Below are 21,046 nucleotides of genomic sequence, written 5' to 3' on the forward strand. Positions count from 1 at the left end.
ACCACCTCCCTAGGTAACCCATTCCAGTGCTTCACCACCCTCCTAATGAAAAAGTTTTTCCTAATATCCAACCTAAACCTCCCCCACTGCAACTTGAGACCATTACTCCTTGTTCTGTCATCTGGTACCACTGAGAACTGTCTAGATCCATCCTCTTTGGCACCCCCTTTCAGGTAGTTGAAAGCAGCTATCAAATCCCCCCTCATTCTTCTCTTCTGCAGACAATTGCCGGCAGATAAATGTCCAATTTAAAGTGACATTTATTTGCAGTAAAAAAAAATTCCTTACACTGATGATAATTTAAATGAAATTTCTTGGGTTTAAGATTTTAAATATTTAAACAAGAATTTTCCCAGTATTCACCATTGGAAGGAGAGAGGGTAGGTCAGTGTGTTGTTTTCATAGGATACTGTACATCAGTAATATGTTGGGGTTTTTTCATTTAAATGAACTCCCTTCAGCTGTATTCTTGGCACAAATGTGGTCTTGGCACAAATAAACTAAACAAAGATGCTGCAATATGAGTGACAAGCTGCATCCCTGTTTTAAAGAAGAACTGTCTGATATAGTGCTCCCCTGTTTATGCAGAATGGTGAAGGGCAAGAGCACAATTAAATGGATTAGTAAAAAAATGAAATATTAAGAAAATGCAACTGACTGGGGAGGGAAGAAGCCATGCCAATGGCTCAGTTCTCCAAGATGCTGATCACGTGGGTACCTGATCAAGCAAAGCACTTAAACATGTCCTTAACTTAAAGTGTGCAGGTGGTCCCATTGAAATAATTCAGACTTTTCATTTGCTTAAAGTTAAGTATGTGCTCAAATGTGTCTGTGGATTGGGGCCAATGGGCGCAAGTTCTCAGTATACAAAGTTTACCCTGATAATCTTTTAAATCACTTATCCCAGCATATTGTTTTAGTTGTTTCTGAAATGGAGCTGTGTGTTTTAATTAAAACTTGACCACGTGTGGTGGCTGCAGGTAATAACCCTGGAAAGAAAAAGAAAAATTGAGTTTGTATTTTAGTTGTTCTAATGCTAAATGGCATAAAAATGTAGTGAAAATTGCAAAAATCAATGAACATCTTATGTTAATTATTTAGTGTAACATGAGTTGATAAAATATTTCTTATTTACTTAAAATAGGATGAAATAATTGTTTATTATTAGAGATCCATTGTGCTAAGTGCTTTACAAATACAGTCTCTGTCCTGAAAAGTTTTGCATACAAATATACAAACAAAAACAGACCGAGGATGAGGGAGAGGGATAGAATTATACAGTGTTTTATGAGGTAGATTATTCTTACTCAATTTGTTAAAAACAGAGTTTTTCTTCTAAATAATGGCTGCATTTCCCTTTATCTTATAAGTTAATTCATTGCACCGCGACCCTCTTCTGACAAAAAAAAATTACTACATGACCCCAGGAGGGGGTACCGAAGCCTGAGACCACCTGTGCCCCACCACCCCATGTGTTTGTGGTGGGCGGGGGGAGGCAAAGCCCAAGGGCTTCAGCCCCAGACAGGGGGCCTGGAACCTGAGCCACACTGCCCAGGGTTGAAATACTTGGGCTTCAGTCCTGCGTGGTCAGGCTCACACTTCGACCCTGGGCTCCAGCAAGTCTAAGTCGGCCCTGGCAACCCCATTAAAATGAGGTTGTGACCCACTTTGGAGTCCCAACCCATAGTTTGAGAACCGCTGAAGTAGAGCAACAGATTTACAGGATAAGTATAATTATAGTTCTATAGCATGCTTTCATAGAACTCCATCAGATTTGTATGGGAAGTAGAAATGTATACAAAGTTGCAATGCAGTGCTTTTTGATAATTAAAAAGAGAAACTTTGTGGGTGCTGAGCTTTCTAAACACTCAATGCATTCCTAAGTGTTTGGCAGCTCTTGTCATTAGGGACTTAAATGGGGTAGTGCTTTTAAAAAGTCAAAAGGTCGCTACCGTAATTTAAGCAAAACCATAGTGGCTCATTTTTCGTAAACATATCTTTCAGTGCAACAGGTTTGACAGAGTATATTAGTCTTTCGCATATTAAACCACTAAGAGGAACTAAAAGACTGAAAAGAATATGCAAATTTTTCCAATATATTTTCAACTGTATGCAAATAGGTATGAGTGGCAGAAAATGTATATTAATGCATGTAAGATTCTGATTTAATTCTTGAACCTGTTTTTAAAATTGGTCATTGACTGGCTGATTAAAACAGTTCAAAAATTCTCAGACTGAATAATAGTTTTACCAGTATCTCATCATTCATTTCCTCAGCTTATAGTATTATCGGGACAGTAATAAAATGCAGTGCTTTCACTTCCTTAAATGTTGCAATATTTCTGTGCAGGCCCGTAACTGGGTTTATAAAAGGAAGAATTTAATTAATACAAATGTGGAAACTCCTCACTCTGTTTTTTTTTTCCCCACTGAAAATGAAGCTTGGACTGAATTAGCTCATTAGGGAATTCTGCCAATCCCTCAGAGCCCTTTTTAACCAACTCTCCTTTCCTCACAATAGTGAGCCTGCTCTGCACAGATATTAAGAAGCTGTGATCATAAATACATACTTGTTTTTTAAAATATATTATATACACAAAGGTATCAGTCCTATTTTGAGCATCATTAGACAATTAGTTATCTTCTGAAGCATATTGTTAATAGTTCGACATCCAGGTTTGTCAGTACATAATTATTACATTTCCAGTCATTTGTAATTTGAGGCATCTCCAGATTTTATCAGTTTAGATCTTAGCATTTCCCCCCCCCCCCCCCCCCCAAGTTAATGAAGCATAGTTGGTAGTGGACATATTTTACAAAGATGCAAACTCCAGCAGAGTTTATAACTTAGGTCTTATGGAAAACGTTAACATTAGCTTAGTCCAGGAGGAGAACTATTTTGTTTTTTTACCTTACAAACTAACAAAATTCTCCCTGGTCTTAATTATTTTGCATGGTATTAGTCTTATTTCATTTGCATGTTTCTGGGTGTCCCTCTTCCTCCCCATTTCTTTTTAAATTTGATTGGGAGCCTGTCAGGATCATAAATAGCCACTTATATAAAAGTGTAGAAATAGAGTTTTTATATTCTGCTATAGGGGAAAAAATATAGATTTAAAAAAACTATCAGGGTGCAGCCTGTAATGGAAACACAGCTTGCTCCTGTTTTGTGAGTGGTTTCATTTTTTTCACCCATCACATGAGGAGGATGTTTCTGCGGAATCATCCCTCTAATTTCAGACCTATAGTGTGAAAGCAGCTGCAATCAGCTGACAGCTTGTGGTTCTGTTCAGATATATGTGGGGAAGGGGTGCACTGTTTCAAATGCATAATGAAGATCTCATTTCGTCATCTGGAAGCAGGGATGGTAGCAGCTCAGGGGAAATGACAGTAATGTTGCTCTAGTGGAAGGGAAGCCTTGTTACACATAACCAGAGCACTCTGCATGCAGCAGTAAAGATGCACCAAGACAAAATGGCACAAATGTATTTCGCGTTCCGGAACGGGTAGAGAATAAATGCAAGAAGCAGGTAGACGCAGATGGACATGTCCGCAAAGAACCTGAAGTTATTTTTTTATACTCCACTGCCCTTAACCTCTGTTGGTACCTTCCAGAGAAATTGGTATTAGATGTATTTTTAGCTTGCTGTATCCAGAATCAGTATGACAACATAATTCTGCCTTTACATCTATAAGCAGCTTTTACTATGTTTTCCTATTTTCTGCCAGCTGCAGTTTACAAAGGATGTCACAGCACTGGTAAGAAATGTACACAGTAGCCATTTCTCAGATTTTTGTAAGGCATGTTTTTCTTAAGATTTATAAGAAGCCAGAATATTAAAACCTGCAAGATGCTGGAAATGAGCTCGATATGCTGATCAGCTAAATTCCTTTCATAGCGTATAACCCTGTTAATTTGTAGAGTATGCCTGTGTTACCTTGTTGATTTCTTTTCAGTTTGCTTTAATATTCTGCATTTAACTAATGCTCAACATAATGTTTTTTGCAGCAGTGTTTTAAGTGCCTCGCCCTCACCCTCAGTACTTTGCTCTCAGTCTTACGTTTATGGCTGCACTTGGGCTTTTACAACCTGTCTAATGCTAAGACAAGGCACGAATTGAGCATGTTATGATTTGAGCAGGAAATGCTGTAATATGATACCACACCTAAACTATATAAAAGATGTGGGAGATCATTTTAGTCATTTACTGCATTGGCAAGATTGGAATTGTCAGCTCTCTATTTCATCACATTTTAACTAAACCAAGTAATGCTAAAGTTTTAAAATAACGTAGTAGTGTTTAAATGATGCTTGACTTTGATTTTCTATATATGCTGTTTTGCAATGATTACAGAAATGTCTCTTGATGCAAAAAAGAGACTGATGAAACGTGCAAAATGTAATCTAACCATTTTTCTTAGGAGTCAGGCTCTTAAACACAAGGTAAGATGTGAATTATTAAACATACAGAGTAAATTAATTTGAAATTTTAGTTTTGCATTTTACTGTAAAATAGACAATAGATACGCATGTATTTTCATATTTATATCTGTCAATTTAAGCAACTAATTTTATTATAGTGTCATTTATTGAATGTCTTCTATAAGATGTAAGGTTATTTAAAGGGTGGTGGGTGTTGGCTGGCAACAAAGATGTTATCAGTCACTCTAATTTATTCATTTTACATTTTAGCAACAGTGCCTTTTACATATGAGAATCTATATTTCAGGGAGAAGGGTATACAAATGCTATCTAATCTTTTATATGGCAAGACAACAGAGAATATTCTAGTGCTGGTTAAATTTATTATGCAGCCATTTAACCTGTCGATTGCTGTGAAATCTTAGCTCCCAGCATCAAGAGGCTTAAAAGGAATATTTGAAGTAGTATGGTTGGAGGAAATGGGGGGTGCGGGGGGAATAATCCTTGTGCTCACAAATCTTGGGAAATATGTCTTATTTACCTGCATTAATTTCAAGAAATTCTAATTCATTTGGTTTCTAAAGTGGTGATGTTGGGGTTTTTTTTAGCTTTTTCTTTTCTGTAGTGACTTCACACGTTAAATTTCCAAACTGCAAGGGAGCATTAAGGGAAGAAATGTACTATTTTTATACATTTTTAAGTGTCCTATTATTTAAGATCAAATGTAGTATGAATTTAATATCTAAGCTGCCTTCTCTCTAGGGACTTCATCCTGCAGTTGCAGGAGAATGGACTCAGTGTGGTGATCTTTCCATCTCTGTTTTCTGTGAATTAACACTTTTTTAATTGTCCATCCACAGGCATATTCCCAAGATGCCTACCTGAAAGGCAATGAAGCCTATAGTGGAAATGCTCACAACATTCCTGAACCACCACCAATATGTTATCCTCGACTAACATCCACACCTTCTGTCATGGCACAGTCTGTGGACATACCGCCTTCTGACTCTTCATTGGGCAAGCAGCAAGCCAGTAGACCAGTACGGACATTGATGCAGCCAGACAGGGCCTATAGAATGGAAATACAAGTGCCTCCATCGCCAACAGATATTGCAAAATCAAATACAGCTGTGTGTGTTTGCAATGAAACCATAAGGACTGTTGTTGTGCCTTCTGAGAAGGCTGTAGATTTGCCATCCTGTAGAACTAATCATGCCGGTCCATCACACAGGACGGAGGAAGTGAGGTATGGCTTAAGGGATCAAACCACTTTAAAAACAAAAGCATGGACCACATCACCACCATCTTCAGCGTCCACTGCCATTGTACTTCCTCAGACTCCAATTACCAGGCCAGTAGATCCCACTGGAATGATAAGTAAATCGGGAAATTATGGAGGACATCCAGAAGGGATCTCAAGCACTAGACCTCCTGCAGGTTCTCCCCCAACCTCTACTAATCACTATACTTCTCCAAACTCCCACCAGCACATAGACTGGAAAAACTACAAAACCTACAAAGAGTACATTGATAACAGACGTTTGCACATGTATGGCTGCCGAACAATACAGGAAAGATTGGATAGTTTGAGAGCGGCCTCTCAGAACTCAACTGATTATGTGGTGCCAAATCGCACTATTTCACAGGTACGACGCAGAAGCACCTCTCATGATAGGGTTCCACAGTCTGTTCAGATCCGACAACGGAGCGTGTCCCAGGAAAGACTTGAAGATCCAGTGCTGATGAAAGAGTGGCCAAGAAGTGCTTCACAGGATGCATTAACTTCGCCATCTATTAGTTCCAGGAACCACAGAACTCAGTCGTGGGATTACCTTGGCAAGCAGGGTGAAACAGAAAATTTTTGTGCTGAGAATCTTGTTACAGATTCAAATGGAGACAGAAAAAAGACTTACAAGTGGACTGGATTTACTGAGCAAGATGATCGGCGAGGTATTTATGAAAGATCTAGACAGCATGCATTTCACATGTCCCTTCGAGGTCCACATTTTTCAGTGGCTCCAGGTGCTTATAATTCAGACAGGCGAAAAAGCAATAGAGCCTCTATGTCTGCTTCTCAGCTCCAGAAAGTTCCATCAGATGTAAAAACACTGCAGCCTACTAGGGATTTTCAAATAGCTGGTGGAGTTTCAAAGCCTACAACCACCTCACAAGAGAGAGCATCTCTTGCGACAGACAGAAGTTCTAAAAGTAACTTTTTGAGGACCTCTGTTCCCTATGCAGAAAAATCTTCACTTCCCATTAACCAGAGTCTGGATATTGTGGCCAAAGACCAAAAAGCAGTAAATCACTTGCATCCGAGTGGTCTGTTAAATCATCAATCAAAAAACCGAGGAGAAAATGCCCCAGACCACAAAACAGAAATTGGCAGGAGCATCCAACCCCCCACTTCGACTGCAGCTTCTGCCAAACTTGTCCAACAGATGAGCGAGAGCTCAGCTACCTCTGATAACTTAGATGTTTCCATTAGACAAAAGATTCAAGATTTTGAAAAGGAAAATACACAAGAGCCTGAAATTCAGCAGCCAGATGTTCTGGAAAATGACACAGACGCCGTTGTCTTGCGGGAAAAATCTCCGTCTGGTCACCAGACTCCACAGCCTTTGAGACACCAGTCCTACATCCTAGCAGTAAATGACCAGGAGGCTGTCTCAGACACTACCTGTTGGTTACCTAATGATGCACGTAGAGAGGTGCATATAAAAAGGATTGAAGAAAGGAAAGCATCAGGTTCCAGCCCACCTGGTGATTCCTTGGCATCCATTCCATTTATAGGTGAGCTAAACAGATTAATTGTATCAGTGTAATATATATAAAATATGTTGTTTTACTACTTTGTCTCTAATTTAGAGTTTAAATCAAGAGAATAGCATTCAGGTGGCTAACTAGCATTCAATTAAACCTTCCCTCTGTGTGGATCTTTTCCAACACCACTTATCCAAATAGACATTAGGATGGTAAACACTGGAGTATTTTTCAGAAGAGGAAAAATATTTCATTCGTTGTATGCTGTATAGTATGTCTAGGAAAACCCATTGTGATTCAAAATGTTTCTCTAGAGATTTCTTCAATTCCTTACACAACTCCCAAAATTATATATTCTCTTCTGGTTTTTACTCCATGATCTGATCTGATCTTATTTGCAGCGGAGCATTGTGCATGTGATTGTTTCTTATTCATTAGAAATAATTCAGCAGAATCAGTGTTTATAACGCTTTTCAAAACACTGTTAAATATAAGGTTACTGAGTGATGCAAGGGAGTATCAGATGTATTGTCATGCAGCCCTCTTGACCATGCGTCCATGGCAACCATTTTGTCTAGAACTAATAGATATGCTTCCCAACCAAGTTGGGAGTCACTTCATGATATCTAACATGAAATAGTGAAGAGAATTTTTGTGTTTTGGAGGGCCAAGGTCTCTCAAAGAATACATATTATTTTCATGTTTAGCTTTAGCTGTCCTAACAGAGCAATTTTCTCTATGAATGGACAGGTGGCTTTCATATTGTCAAATTCATATAGAAAGTATATAAGCTGTTGGTACATCCTCACCATTAATTATTGCACAACCCCACATTTCTTCTTAGTGCATTAGCATAAGACAATAAGGCATATAACCAATAAACATTTATTTTGTGCAGGTGTAGTATATTTTGTATCTCAAAAGCTTAGTGCTCTTCTACTATTAAAGGTCTTAGTTTGTCACATATGCAAGTTTTACATGAAGTCTGACTTGGATATATTAAGAGGTTCTGTATGGTTTCATACATAGATTACATATATCTTGTTTGAGTGGTTCTCAATTCTCTAACCGCATGCAATTTAAATGTCATATTGTAACAGGCAAATAATGCCACATTATGATAAGATTGTGTAAAAAGGGTTGGGTTTAATTTAAACAAAAAAGATTTCCCATGAACTTGGGACAAATGTGGCTTACTTCCAGATTTTAAACAGGTATAAAAATTAAAGTCCAAAGGAGCTTTAAATTATGACAGAGGTATTTCATTTTGGTAATGGCCCTGCAAGTTAGAAGAAAGAGTTGAAAATTTTTTTTGTCTGCTGTCTCATAACACCATGTACTGTGATCCTGTGAGGTTTTCATAAGCTATGCAGCTGTCTCTTGGATGTGAGACCTCCAAAGAACATGAGGAAGTGATGCTGTTGATTCAGTAGGAATACACGCCCTTGAGTCACCTAATTATTAAGCATGATACTAGGAATCCATATGTTGCTTTAAATGAAGGCTTTTGGAGACTATTTTATACTGAGGCCCCAGCTACTTGTGTTCATTAAAGATCAAATGGCACTTTTTAAAAGAGTAGAGTTACTAATAATGTGACTTGAATAATTAACATTCTGTCAACACTTGAAGTTGCAGGTGGGTACAGTATTTTTCACTTTGGGTGTTAAACCATTGTGTGGTGGTGCTACATTTGGCCCCAATCGTGACTGTATTTCAATGGATGAAGAGTTCCCTAGTTATAGTTTGAATATAATTGGTTACGCATTTTTTTAATCTTTTAAGTAAAAGTTACTTGGAAAATCTAAGGGATTTTCTATTTACTATACAGTGGAAGAGAGAAGAATATTGATTTTGTGTAAAATTTTATTCTGGTATTGGCAGACTGCTTCCTCGGGGCTTTATCTGCACAAGTATGTACACTGGTATCCACTTGGTATAAAATACTGATCTTGTTAGGTAGTCTGGAACCCAATTCCATTGTACTAGGTGTATTATCCAGACTTAAATGCCTAGGGAATAAAAACTTGCTGATGTTATGTAGAGTTGACGTTTTAAATAGGCAGATTTTGCTCTGTTTATTATTGTTATATTGTTGTTTTTCTGTTCCTAAAACAAAATAAACATGACCAGTTGTTCTAGATGATTTGTTTAGATTTTGGTGAAGATGAGGGAGGATTTAGCCAGGAGCAAAGTACTAAAGGGTGGGGAAAATTAGCCAGGAGGCAGGGAGAATGGATTGTTTTCACGGTACTCTCTGGGATCACATCTTACTGTTTTGCATGCTTCACAGAAATCCAGCCAAACTTTCCGTCAAACTAATGCCTTACAGTTTCTTGCTACACCTAGGGATACTCAGCTATAGCATGCCTCTTAAATGTATTTCCTTCATAAAATTGGCCTCTGGAGGAAGGTGGTTTAATAACCGATTTGAATCGGTAAGAAGGATACCTTGCTTTAACTAACCTATTTTAATCTTGCTTTCCATTTGTCCTCTTTAATAATTTTCCTAGAGAAAGGTTGATTCTTATTGGTTGGTAGAATTTGGAGTAGATACACTATATCTGCACATGTTTATTTAAACAATTGTATAGCTTAACATAGTTTTATTCAGATGCTTAATTTGTATAGTGTTATTTGTATGAAAAATGGTGAATGATGTTTTTTATATACTAGAGAACTGATTTTTTTAGTTGTGATTTGTATCCAGCTGCATTTGGATGGAAATTGGAATTTAATTAAAAATGCACAGAAACAACCTTTTACATTTTTATTAGTTAAATAAAACTACCTTAAATGTTTAGGATACATAAGAAAGAAAAAAAAAAGTAAACTTATTAAAACATGATCTGCATTTAAAAGGGATTTATTAAACAAAGTGCTATCAATAGTTAGTTGTTCTTGGTCACCATGTCCTTCAAGATTTTAAAACTAGTAGAGCTCATCCTCCCACCTCATTTTTATCCTAATCAGTTTCTCAAGCTTTATCTCGAGCATTTCCTGCTTTTGCAGTCCCAAATGTTTCTCAAGCTTTGAATGAACAAGGAACTGAACTAGTTAAATAAACTGAAATTAAGAAAATATTCTCAGCACCTTCAGAAGAGACTACTGTGGTCAAAAACTTGATGAGCATGTCGTCAAATTTTGGCATCAGGTACTTAGACGGGGAGTAATTTCCACCAGTTAAGTGGTTTGACTTTCTTCAATACATGAATATTATTTTTATTTAATGTAAATGATTTGAGTAGATGATAGTATGGTTAGGCTTTAATATAGGTTGTCATAGTTTCAAATTTAATTTTAATTAGATTTTTAAAAAGAAAAAGGTATTTAAATTAAAAAAATCGGGTGTAAATAAAACCCAATTCTTATAATATCAATTTTTATCTGTCCTGCTCTTGAGTGCATTTCTTTTGTGTATAGAATAAGCAGCAAATTAAAATTTTATAAGTAATCTTTCTATCAGAGGCATGGCCAGTATTTTTAATATATTAAGACTGATAATGTGTCAGTCTCCCAGGAAATGGGATCATTTAAGTCCATCACCAATATATGTGGTACTGTTGTTGTGTATAATTTAGAGAAACTTGGCCAAGTGTACAATAGCTTCCTTTATTTTCTTTGTTTACAGATATAGAACATTGGTAGTCCAGAAGGTTAATAGGAGTCAAAAATATGTTCAGTGTTTTTGGTCTCTGATTCAGGTCTCTTCCGTCTGTTCAGATTAATTTTTTTCACTAAAAAAAATCTTGGCCATAGCAAATGGTAATTAAATGCACGTCTGCCCAAATGACTCCAAACCAGAATGCTGTTAAGTGTTTACCTAAGTGGTTAATAAAACATGCTTCAGTAGGATTTCAAGTTTTGGCATCTGAATCATCATCCTTTAATTTATTTGTATTTTTTCAATATTTACTCTGTCTAGCTATTACACATTATTCTTTCATTTTGAATGTATTCTGCTGTTCATTGGCGCCAGCCTCTGTTACACAAGTTCCAAAGTGGGATTGTAAGTCAGTTTGCATTATTTTAGGAGCGTTTTATCAAATATTTATCTTCAAGAGTTTTTGCATTATCCCTTTTTGACCTATTTGTCTATACGCTTTTTACTTTACGACATTAAACAAAAATATTTTTAATGTTTTGTTACATCACAGCTATGGTTGACTCGTTTCTGTTGTGGTGACTAATTAATTCTGGCTTATTTTTCCCTTCGCACCCATTTTGATTCCTTTACTAATTTCCCACCCCTGATTTTTTTTTTTTTTTTTTTTTTTTTTAGTAAATTAATTGCAGGTAATACTCCTTTGCTGAATTTCTAAAACACCTTTCATCTGGGCATCTCAAAATGCTTTTCAACGATCCATTTCACCTCCCAAAACCCATTTGTATTGTGCTTGTGTGGTGGTACGTTCTCCTGCAGTCGAGGAGTCAGCAACAGAGCTGCTTGTAGAACCCAGCAATCCCAACTGGTTTTCTAAATGCTGGACCGCACGTATGATCTGACATAGTTGACAGTTTCTCATGACCAGGTACTTTTAACTTAAAAAAAAAAAAAAAAAAGTCTGCCCCATTTACCCTCTGAATAAAAATAATAGTTTTAATACCGCTCTCCCCGACCTCGCTTCCCAAGGTGTTTGGGCCCCTATATAGAATAGTGTGGTTTCAAATATACTGAAAACCTCTATAGTAACTATTCTTTTAAAATTGAAAAGTAACTAAAGCATATTTAAGAAATGCAATACAGAAGAGATGGGAGTAGTCGGAATGAAGAAATGGTAATAAATATTGGGTCAATACTGGTCATGCTAATGAACATTTCCCCCTCACCGAAGTCTGTTCAAAAGTAAGTTTTGTTTTTGTTTTATTTTTAAAAGTGAGGTGAGAGTGGGTATCAAGTACAAAGAAGTTCAAGACACTAGGGACATCCATAGCAGGGATACCATTTCCTGTCAACCTAATGTGGGGGATCTCATAAAGACAAGTGGTGTCTGATCATAGATATTTATTAGGACAAGTGTCAAGGAACTTTCAAATTTAGAAAAGACTTCAACAATCAAACTGAGTAGAGACACCTTCAAACGTGTTGTGATATTCCTGATCATTCTATTAGTTATGGGCTAGCATTTGCAAGCTGCATAAATGTGTGTGTAACTGCAATAGAAATTAGGACTGACAGCTGTTCCTTTTGGAGGGACACTTGTTTTCCATAGTTTTAGCAATAGCACTGGCACAGGTTTTAACATATCAGTATTTCTATTATAAGTTGTCATCCCCTATTTTTGTCAGGGATTTAAATCTTCGCCTGCAAAATTACTACAGCTCCAGGCTCAATCTTTCAATGTTGCTTGGTCTAGGAACAAATTTTTAAAATAATTTTGGTATTTTACAGCACAGGAGCATGAAAACAAACTACAAGTTAGTGTTTTCAAGCATTAGTTTGTGTTTCTGTAACTTAAAATGCATTTAAAATTAAAACTTCGACTTCCAAGTGAATAGTCAATAACATCTAGAGAAGATGATGTAATTAAAAACAGGTATTGGATTTTTTTGGCTATGTTGTACAATTAAATGTGCACAACATTCTTAACATGTAATTTTAATTAAAAAAAACCCTCAGGTGATAAAGGGACAGTAGCAAATGTCTTAGTCCAAATATGTTGTTTACCTTGAAAGATATCCCATGTTGAGGGTTGCTCCTGGGGGAATTCTGCGCCACTGTGCAATGCAGAATTTTGCAGAAATTAATGTGTGCGGAGAATTTCCTTTCCCACACAGAAATGGGCTGCAGTGCCTCTGGCTGCCACTAGGGGCCACTGGACTTGGCAGAGCCCAGCTCGCCCATAGAAGACACTGCTGGGGGGTAGGGGAGGGGCTGCGGGTATCTAGGCAAGGGGAGGCCTCGTGGCTGGGCTCTTGGCAGGGAAGGGGTGCAGGTATCTGGGCAAGGGGGGGCCCATGGCTGGGCTCAAGGGGGGAGGGTGTATTGGCTAGGAGGAGCCTGGTGGCTAGGCTCAGAGGGAAAGGGGTTTTGCCCCCTTCCCTCCTCCCCCATTGGGCTCTGGGCAGGGGTGGGGGAAGGGAGCAGAGAGACAGGAACTGGGTTGTCATAGAGGTTTCTTTAACTCTCTGCCCTTGAGGAATTTTTGTATGTCTGTATTGTTACAGACATACTTGCTGACAGGTATTTTGAAATAAATTACCAAAATAATTGAAACTGGCATTATGTGGTGGTGTTTTGACAAATAAAATTTGCAGAATTTTAAATATTTTTGGCACAGAATGCCCCCATGAGTAGAAGGTATTATATTGAGACATAACCCCATGTTATTTTGTAAACCTGGTAATTTGGAAATTTTACTGTGCTTGGATACTGAGATACGTAGATCCGTATATATGTAGCTTGCTAGACATAAATGCACATGCTGTTTACTGTTAGACTAACAAAACAAGTATATATGTTAGATGATAGCATGCATATGTCAGTGCTCAGTGTAATTAGTAAGTCATACTGCTAATTGTCCAGCTGCATTAAGTTTTTGTAAAATGGATGTAGGGAGATCCTGGGCAAGATACTAGAGCGTCTGATACCGGACTTGATCGATTAAGAATGAAAGGAGGGTAATATAATTAATGCAAATCAACCTGGGGTTTATAGAAAATAGATCATGTCAAAATAACTTGATTTTTTTAAGTGAGATTACAAGTTTGATAAAGGTAATAGTATTCCTGTAATAGACTTTGGTAGGGCATTGGACTTGGTACTGCCCATTTTGATTAAAAAAAAAAAAAAAGAAATAAAATTAACATGGCATGCATTAAATGGATTAAAAGGTGGCTAACTGGTAAGTCTCAAATATAATCGGGGTCCTTGTGCGGGAGAGTTTCCAGCAAGGTCCTGCCAGGATCAGTCCTTGGTCCTATGCTAATTAACATTTTTATTAATGACCAGGAAGAAAACAAAATCATCACTGATACGTTTGAAGATGGCATAAAAATTGGGGGAGTGGTAATAATGAAGAGGACAGTCACTGATTTACTAAGTGATCCAGATCTCTCTAAACTGGACACCAGCAAACAATATGCATTTTAGTACAGCTAAAATTAAACGTATTTATCTTGGAATAAAGAATGTAGGTCATACTTTCAGGATGGGGAACTCTATCCTGCAAAGTAGTGACTCAAAGAGATTTGAGGGGCATGGTGGGTAATCAGCTGAAACATTAACTTCCAGTGTGAGGCTATGCCAAAAAGGGCTACTGTGATCCTGGAATGCATAAATAGGGGAATATCAAGTCTGAGTAGAGAGGTTATTTTACCTCTGTATTTGGCATTGGTGCAACTGCTGCTGGAGTACAGTGTCCAGTTCTTGTGTCTGTAATTCAAGAAGGATATTGATAAATTGGACAGGGTTCAGAGAAGAGCCACAAGAATGATTAAAGGATTAGAAAACATGCCTTATAGCGATAGACTCAAGGAGCTCAATCCATTTAGTTTAACAAGAAGTTGAAGGCGTGACTTGATTAAAGTCTGTAAGTACCTAAATGGGGAACAAATATTTGATGATGGGCTCAGTGAGAGTAATTAGCCATTTGAAACATTTACAGTGGGTTGTAGTGGATTTTCTATCACTGAGAATTTTAAAATCAAGATTGGATATTTTTGTAAAAGATACACTTTAGGAATTAATTTTGGGATATTCTATGGCCTGTGTTATACAGGAAGAGGTCATACTGGATGATCACAATGGTCTTTTCTAGCCTTGGAATCTATGAATCGATTAAACTTTTTTTTTTTTTTTAGCAGCATGTACATTATAGTTCTGTGGTCAAGGTCAGGTGTTGAGAAAAAAATTGAAGTTGATGTTAAATGTGAGTTTGCCTTAGCATAATGCAGTGGGATTTAAACTAACTCTAATCTTTTATGAACTGTTGATAGTTTTGTGGCTGCATTTTTATAAAGAATAAACCAAACTCCATTAGAAGTTTAATAGTTAAATTACACCTAAAAAGTAAGATAATTATTCCTTTTGTGGGAATTATTTATGAACTGAATTATGAGGAAACAATGAGAAACAATTTTAATTTAAATGTTTCATTTGCAGTAGATGAAACTGATCTTCTGCCTATTTGCCGTGATTGTCTGAATTATACAAGTACATGCTGTCCCACTGCCAGGAAAACTTCTGTGGCTGTATTACTACCCCACCAACGAAAAAGATCTATTTTTGTTGTCAATTGTTTGAGCTCCTTGTACTTTGTCAGCATAATTTCGTATTGCTCACTTTCTCGCAGCCTTCCACAGATTGCCACCACTCCCTTTACAAAGTGCATTCAGTGTTGTAAATCCGCAAGACTGATGAGTAACCAGAATTACAGTGCTGATTTATACATGAATTACTGTGGGAACATCTTAAAATAAAACAAAACAAAAACATATACAATATCAGGTTTTCATAAACCCTGAAAAGTTAAAGAAATTGAATTTTCCCACCTCCAATTTGTTGTAATTCTGTGGATTTGAACACGAGTATACATTTTCTGTGTGCTATCTATGCAGGGGAGTGATAGCTCAGTGGTTTGAGCATTGGCCTGCTAAACCCAGGATTGTGAGTTCAATCCTTGAGGGGGGTCACTTAGGGATCTGGGGCAAAATCTGTACTTGGTCCTGCTAGTGAAGGCAGGGGGCTGGACTTGATGACCTTTCAGGGTCCCTTCCAGTTCTATGAGATAGGTATATCTCCATATATTATTTTATTAATCCTCTGCTTACAAGCCAAATTTAAAAACACTTTTAAAGGTCCATCTATACACAAGTACATCATTAAAGAAAATATAGCATATTTTAAGGCTTTAAATCATGCAAGAGGCCAGGGATTGGCAACCTTTGGCACGCGGCTCGCCAGGACCCTGGCGGGCCAGGCCAGGCTGGTTTGTTTACCTGCTCCAGGCCAGTGGGGGCTGTGGGAAGCAGCGTGGGCCGAGGGAAGTGCTGGCTACTGCTTCCCACAGCCCCCATTGGCCTGGAGTGGCGAACCGCAGCCAATGGGAGCCGCGATTGGCCGAACCTGCGCACGTGGCAGGTAAACAAACTGGCCCGGCCCACCAAGGTGTTTACCCTGGTGAGCTGCGTGCCAAAGGTTGTCGATCCCTGCAATAGGCCTTGTTTAAATTACATACTTGTTAGAATATGCTTCATGACCATATATTAAATTATTATCCCTAATAAATGTTATAAAAATAACATGCTTTATAATACATTATGAGATGGAGCTGCAGTATTTAATATAATTTGTGGATGAATTTTGTAGTATTGAGATACTGATTGCAATATTGCCAACTCCAAGTGCTCAAATCATAAACCAGGCTGCAAAAATGATTGGCTTAAAATTATGAAAGTGTTAAAAATAATAAATGTGGGGTTCTTATAATTTGCTGTCTGGTATTAGGGTTCATGCTTTCAAGCTTTTCTTTGCAACCATGAGGGCTAGAGACTTAGGGCACAGCTACTCTAGAGAGTTTAGAGCGGTGCAGCTGCACTGATACAGCCGTCCCACTGTAAGCTCTCTAATGTAGCTGCACTGAGCTGATGGGAGAGAGCTCTCCCACTGGCTTAAGTAGCCAATCCTCTGTCAGTGGCAGAAGCAGCTCTCCTGCCGACATAGCGATGTCCCTGCTGACGCTTATGTCAGTGTAACTTGTATCGCTCAGGAGAGTGATTTATTCACACCCCCGAGCGACATAAGTTACTCCGACATAGGCTATATCTACATTACAGCTTTTCTCTTTTAATGGAGACTGAGATTCTCACACTGTAAAATGAACTCTGGACAGCTGGGGCGTTAAATATTAACTCAAAATTTTCCGGGATTCATGATAAAATTGCAAGAGTTAGCTTTGCTGATTGTTGTGGGGGTGGGGCGAGAATGATAGAGCTGTATTTTCCCAGCGGAGTTTCTTGGAAGTGTGCCTGACTCACGCACTCTCTCTCCAGATGCAGCAGGGTAGCGCAAGCCAGAGTTGACCTTACTTTACTCTCTCATAGGGTGAATGGCTTCTTGCTGCTGCCTCACAATGGCCCAGTACACCTGCACATGATGTTAGGAGGGTGATGGTAGCCTTCCCCATTTCTCCCCTGGAAAAAGCCAGTTAGCCTTGCTCCCTAACACTGCAGTGCTGGCTGGCTCAGGCTCGGGTTAAGGGGCTGTCTAATTGCCATGTAGACGGTTGCGCTCAGGCTGGAGCCCAGGCTCTAGAATCCTGTGAGGTGGGAAGATCCCACAGGTCGGGCTGCAGCCTGTGCCTGAAGTCTTCACATCAATTAAACAGCCCTTTAGCCCGAGTCATCTGGCACAGGCCAGCCGCGGGTTTTTAACTGTGGTGTAGACATACTCTAGGACTAGAATTTTTGCTAACTTCAGTCAGAGTTTTTAGAGAATCTGAGTTCAGTTCAGCTCTGCCAAACACTTCCTGTGTAATCTTGAGCAAATCAATTAATGTCTGAGCATCAGTTCCCTATCTGTAACATGGGGATAATTATACTCCCTTTCTACCACCCTTTGTCTCATCTGTATATAAAGTTAAACTCCTATGTAAATCTTTACAGGGTCAGTCCTTGAGGCTGTCAACTCTTTGGCAGGTACTATCATTTACTTTTTTGTATGTCCATTGTCTCGCACAACAGGTTGTCCCTTCTCTCAGTTGAGTTTCCAGGTGCTATTGTAATACAAATAATAATTTGTTAAATAACAGTGGGTACCTAGTGAGACAGTTAATTGAATTGGAAAAGTATAATTGTTCTGACCTTTTGCAGGTTATGAATCTCTGGTTTAAATTGTATTGCACACGTGTGTATGTACACAACACTTACACCTTTCCTTTGTATAAAGTTTTTTTGTAATGCAAGACAGTGCAATCTTATTTTAAAATCAAACATGCTTGTCATGTTTCTTGTTGAAACATGTTTAACAAGAATAGCTGCTGTTTCAACATACAGCTTGTCACGTCATTGTAGTCTAGTTTTCTTGCTGATTCATTCTCTGTCTCTTACGTCACTGGGCAGACAGTGACGTAAAATAGACTTTAGTCATATTTTGTTTTTAAATAAGGAGACTGGTTTTAATGTTTTAATCAGGTAGGTTTGATCAGTTATCTGTAAGTGCTTAAAAGGATATTGTCAACTGGAAATCCCATTTTTACTTACTGTTGGAAGTAACCACTGACATTACTGTAACTGAAAGAGAGAAGATAATTTTTTCTTTAATTACTCACCAGTTTGTTTGCTTAATGCGTTTGACAGCCCTTTGTGCTGGCATTTTCATGGTTCTGTTGATGATGCACACCCTTCCCTAGGCTCTGCAAGGAGCTGCTTACCAGAACAGCTGCAGCAAAGCTGAAACGGAGGGGACAGTTCTGTGCACAGAGAGAAAAGTAGGAGTATGTGGTGGTGATTTCAGGTCTGAGAAAAATACATATAAAGCTAAAAAGGAGCAGAAAAGCACTTTGTTAAAGGTGGGAAAACATTTTGTACCTATTCTTCCTCGGCCTTCTGATCCTTTATCAAAAGAAGGGCTGGGGGTGGGAGGAAGAACAGGAAGACTTTAAAATCATTAATGTTAACAAGATTGTCAGTATCAACTTGTTTGAGATTTTTTTCCTACTCTACATTCTTTTTACTTAAGCAGTTTGTGGGGTTTAAATAAAATCTGTATTAAGGTAATAAGCTAGACTGTCACTTTACTGTAGCTTTAAAAAAAAAAAGAGAGAGAATGGTTACCTGACAACTTCATAACAATGGGAAGATTTTGATATAGGCTGACTTAAAAGCCTGTTTGCCTTGGGGATAAACTGTAAAATATGATAAAGTAATTAGGGTTATACACAGTTTGCTACAGATGAGATTACTTAAGTACTGTAAATGTCTTAAATTAGTTTAATTTTGTCTGTCTTAGAAAACAAGATGAATGGACAATGCACAGGTTATTTGAATAAGTGATGCCATTTTTAGCTTTGTTCAGGAAGTAAGGAAAGAAATTTTGATTAGGTGTTGGAATAAATCAGTAATGCTCACACTGTTATTTTTAGAGAGACAATAGTGTGCATATTACAGATTTTCCTGTTTCCTATAAATTTTTTTATGAAGGTTTTTAAAACAAAAACATTGCTTTTTTAAAAATAAATATTTATCCTAGTTACCCTTCCCCATTTAAGTTGAGTGGTGCCAGATAATTGCTGAAAGAAAGGAATAAATATTTTACTCCTTTCAATAAAGCTGGCTTTCTTTTCATGCCCTGATCTAGTAATATGTTTTTGTTTAACCAGAAATGTATGGTTTGCTTTCCTTTTCCCTCATTCGAGAATGGGAATGCCACTCTTGTGGAGAAGAGTTCAAACCATTTTTATTCTGGTCTACAAGCTGACAGTATTGTAGCTCTATACTTCACCCCCAAATGTCATGACAGAGACCGGGATCTTTATCAAGTCTTTGTTTTTCATAGTTATTTTGTTACTTTTCCTTTTTTTTTTTTTTTTTTTAACATTTTTTGCAGGATATGGTAGTACATCATGTTACAGAGATCATTTGTTAGGGAAGAGTCAACATGGCTTTTGTAAAGGGAAATCATACCTCACCAATCTATTAGAATTCTCTGAGGGGGTCAACAAACTTGTGGACAAGGAAGATCCAGTGAATGTAATCTACTTAGACTTTCAGAAAGCTTTTGACAAGGTCCCTCACTAAAGGCTCTTAAACAAAGTAAGCAATCATGGGATAAGATGGAAGGTCTTCTCATGGGTCAGTAATAGGTTGAAGGATAGCAAACAAAGGGTAGGTATAAATGGATTGTTTTCAGAATGGAGAGAGGTAAATAGTACTGTCCCCCAGGGATCTGTACTGGGACCAGTACTGTTTAACCCTTTTTTCCAGATCATTTATAAATATGTTGAACAGTGAGGTGGCAAAATTTGCAGATGATACAAAACTACTCGAGAATTAAGTCCAAAGCAGACTACAAAGTTACAAGGGATCTCACAAAACTCAATGACTGGGCAACAAAATGGGAAATGAAATTCAATGTTGATAAATGCAAAGTAATGCATGTTGGGAAAGCATAATTCCAACTAGACTACATACCAAATGGTGGGGTCTAAATTAGCTGTTACCATTCAAGAAAGAGATCTTGGAGTCCATGGGTAGTTCTTTGAAAACATCCTCTCAGCGTGCAGTGTCAGTCGAAAAAGCTAACAATGTTAGGAACCATTAAAAAAGGGATAGATAAGACAGAAAATACCATAATTCCTCTATATAAATCCATGGTACGCTCACACTTTGAATACTGCATGGAGATCTGGTCACCCCATCTCGAAAAAATGTTAGAATTGGAAAAGGTAGAAAGAAGAGCAACAAAAATGATTTAAGGGTATGGAACAGCTTCCATATGAGGAGAGATTAAAAAGACTGGAACTTCTCAGCTTGGAAAAGAGATGACTTGGCGGGAGTATGATAGAGGTCTATAAAATCTTGACTGGTGTGGAGAAAGTGAATAAGGAAATGTTATTTACTCCTTCACATAACACAAGAAGTAGGGGTCACTGAATGAAATTAATTGGCAGCAGGTTTAAAACAAACAAAAGAAAGTACTTCCTCTCTCAACGCACAGTCAACCTCTGGAACTTGTTGCCAGGGGATGTTTTGAAGACCAAAACTGTAACTGGGTCCAAAAAAGATTTACATTAATTCATGGAGGATAGGGCCATCAATGGCTATTAACCAGGATGGGCAGGGATGCAACATCATGCTCTGTTTGCCAGAAGCTGGGAGCAGACAATAGAGGATGGATTACTCTATGATTGCCTGTTCTGT

The 21,046-nt window shown here is 37.9% G+C and overlaps 1 protein-coding gene across 28 annotated transcripts in view; it reads left to right on the forward strand.

Moving 5' to 3' along the window:
• The window catches only part of ARHGAP21 (Rho GTPase activating protein 21), a 198,831-nt gene that overhangs the window by 146,224 nt on the left and 31,561 nt on the right, over window positions 1-21,046 (forward strand). For 14 of the 28 annotated variants that reach the window (XR_010599115.1, XR_010599118.1, XR_010599117.1 and 11 more), the window contains 2 exons: window positions 3,730-3,759; window positions 5,284-7,216. Coding sequence is in view for 16 of the 28 variants with exons in the window: in XM_065586870.1 (XP_065442942.1) it covers window positions 3,730-3,759; window positions 5,284-7,216 (1,963 nt within the window). In the remaining 12 variants the exon portion in view is untranslated. Of the gene's footprint in view, window positions 1-3,729; window positions 3,760-3,802; window positions 4,445-5,283; window positions 7,217-21,046 lie in introns of those variants that run through there. The other 14 variants (XR_010599116.1, XR_010599122.1, XR_010599121.1 and 11 more) reach the window with 2 other exon arrangements.

The sequence above is a fragment of the Chrysemys picta genome, chromosome 2 (genome assembly GCF_011386835.1).
Source record: "Chrysemys picta bellii isolate R12L10 chromosome 2, ASM1138683v2, whole genome shotgun sequence".
Classification (NCBI taxonomy): Eukaryota; Metazoa; Chordata; order Testudines; family Emydidae; genus Chrysemys; species Chrysemys picta.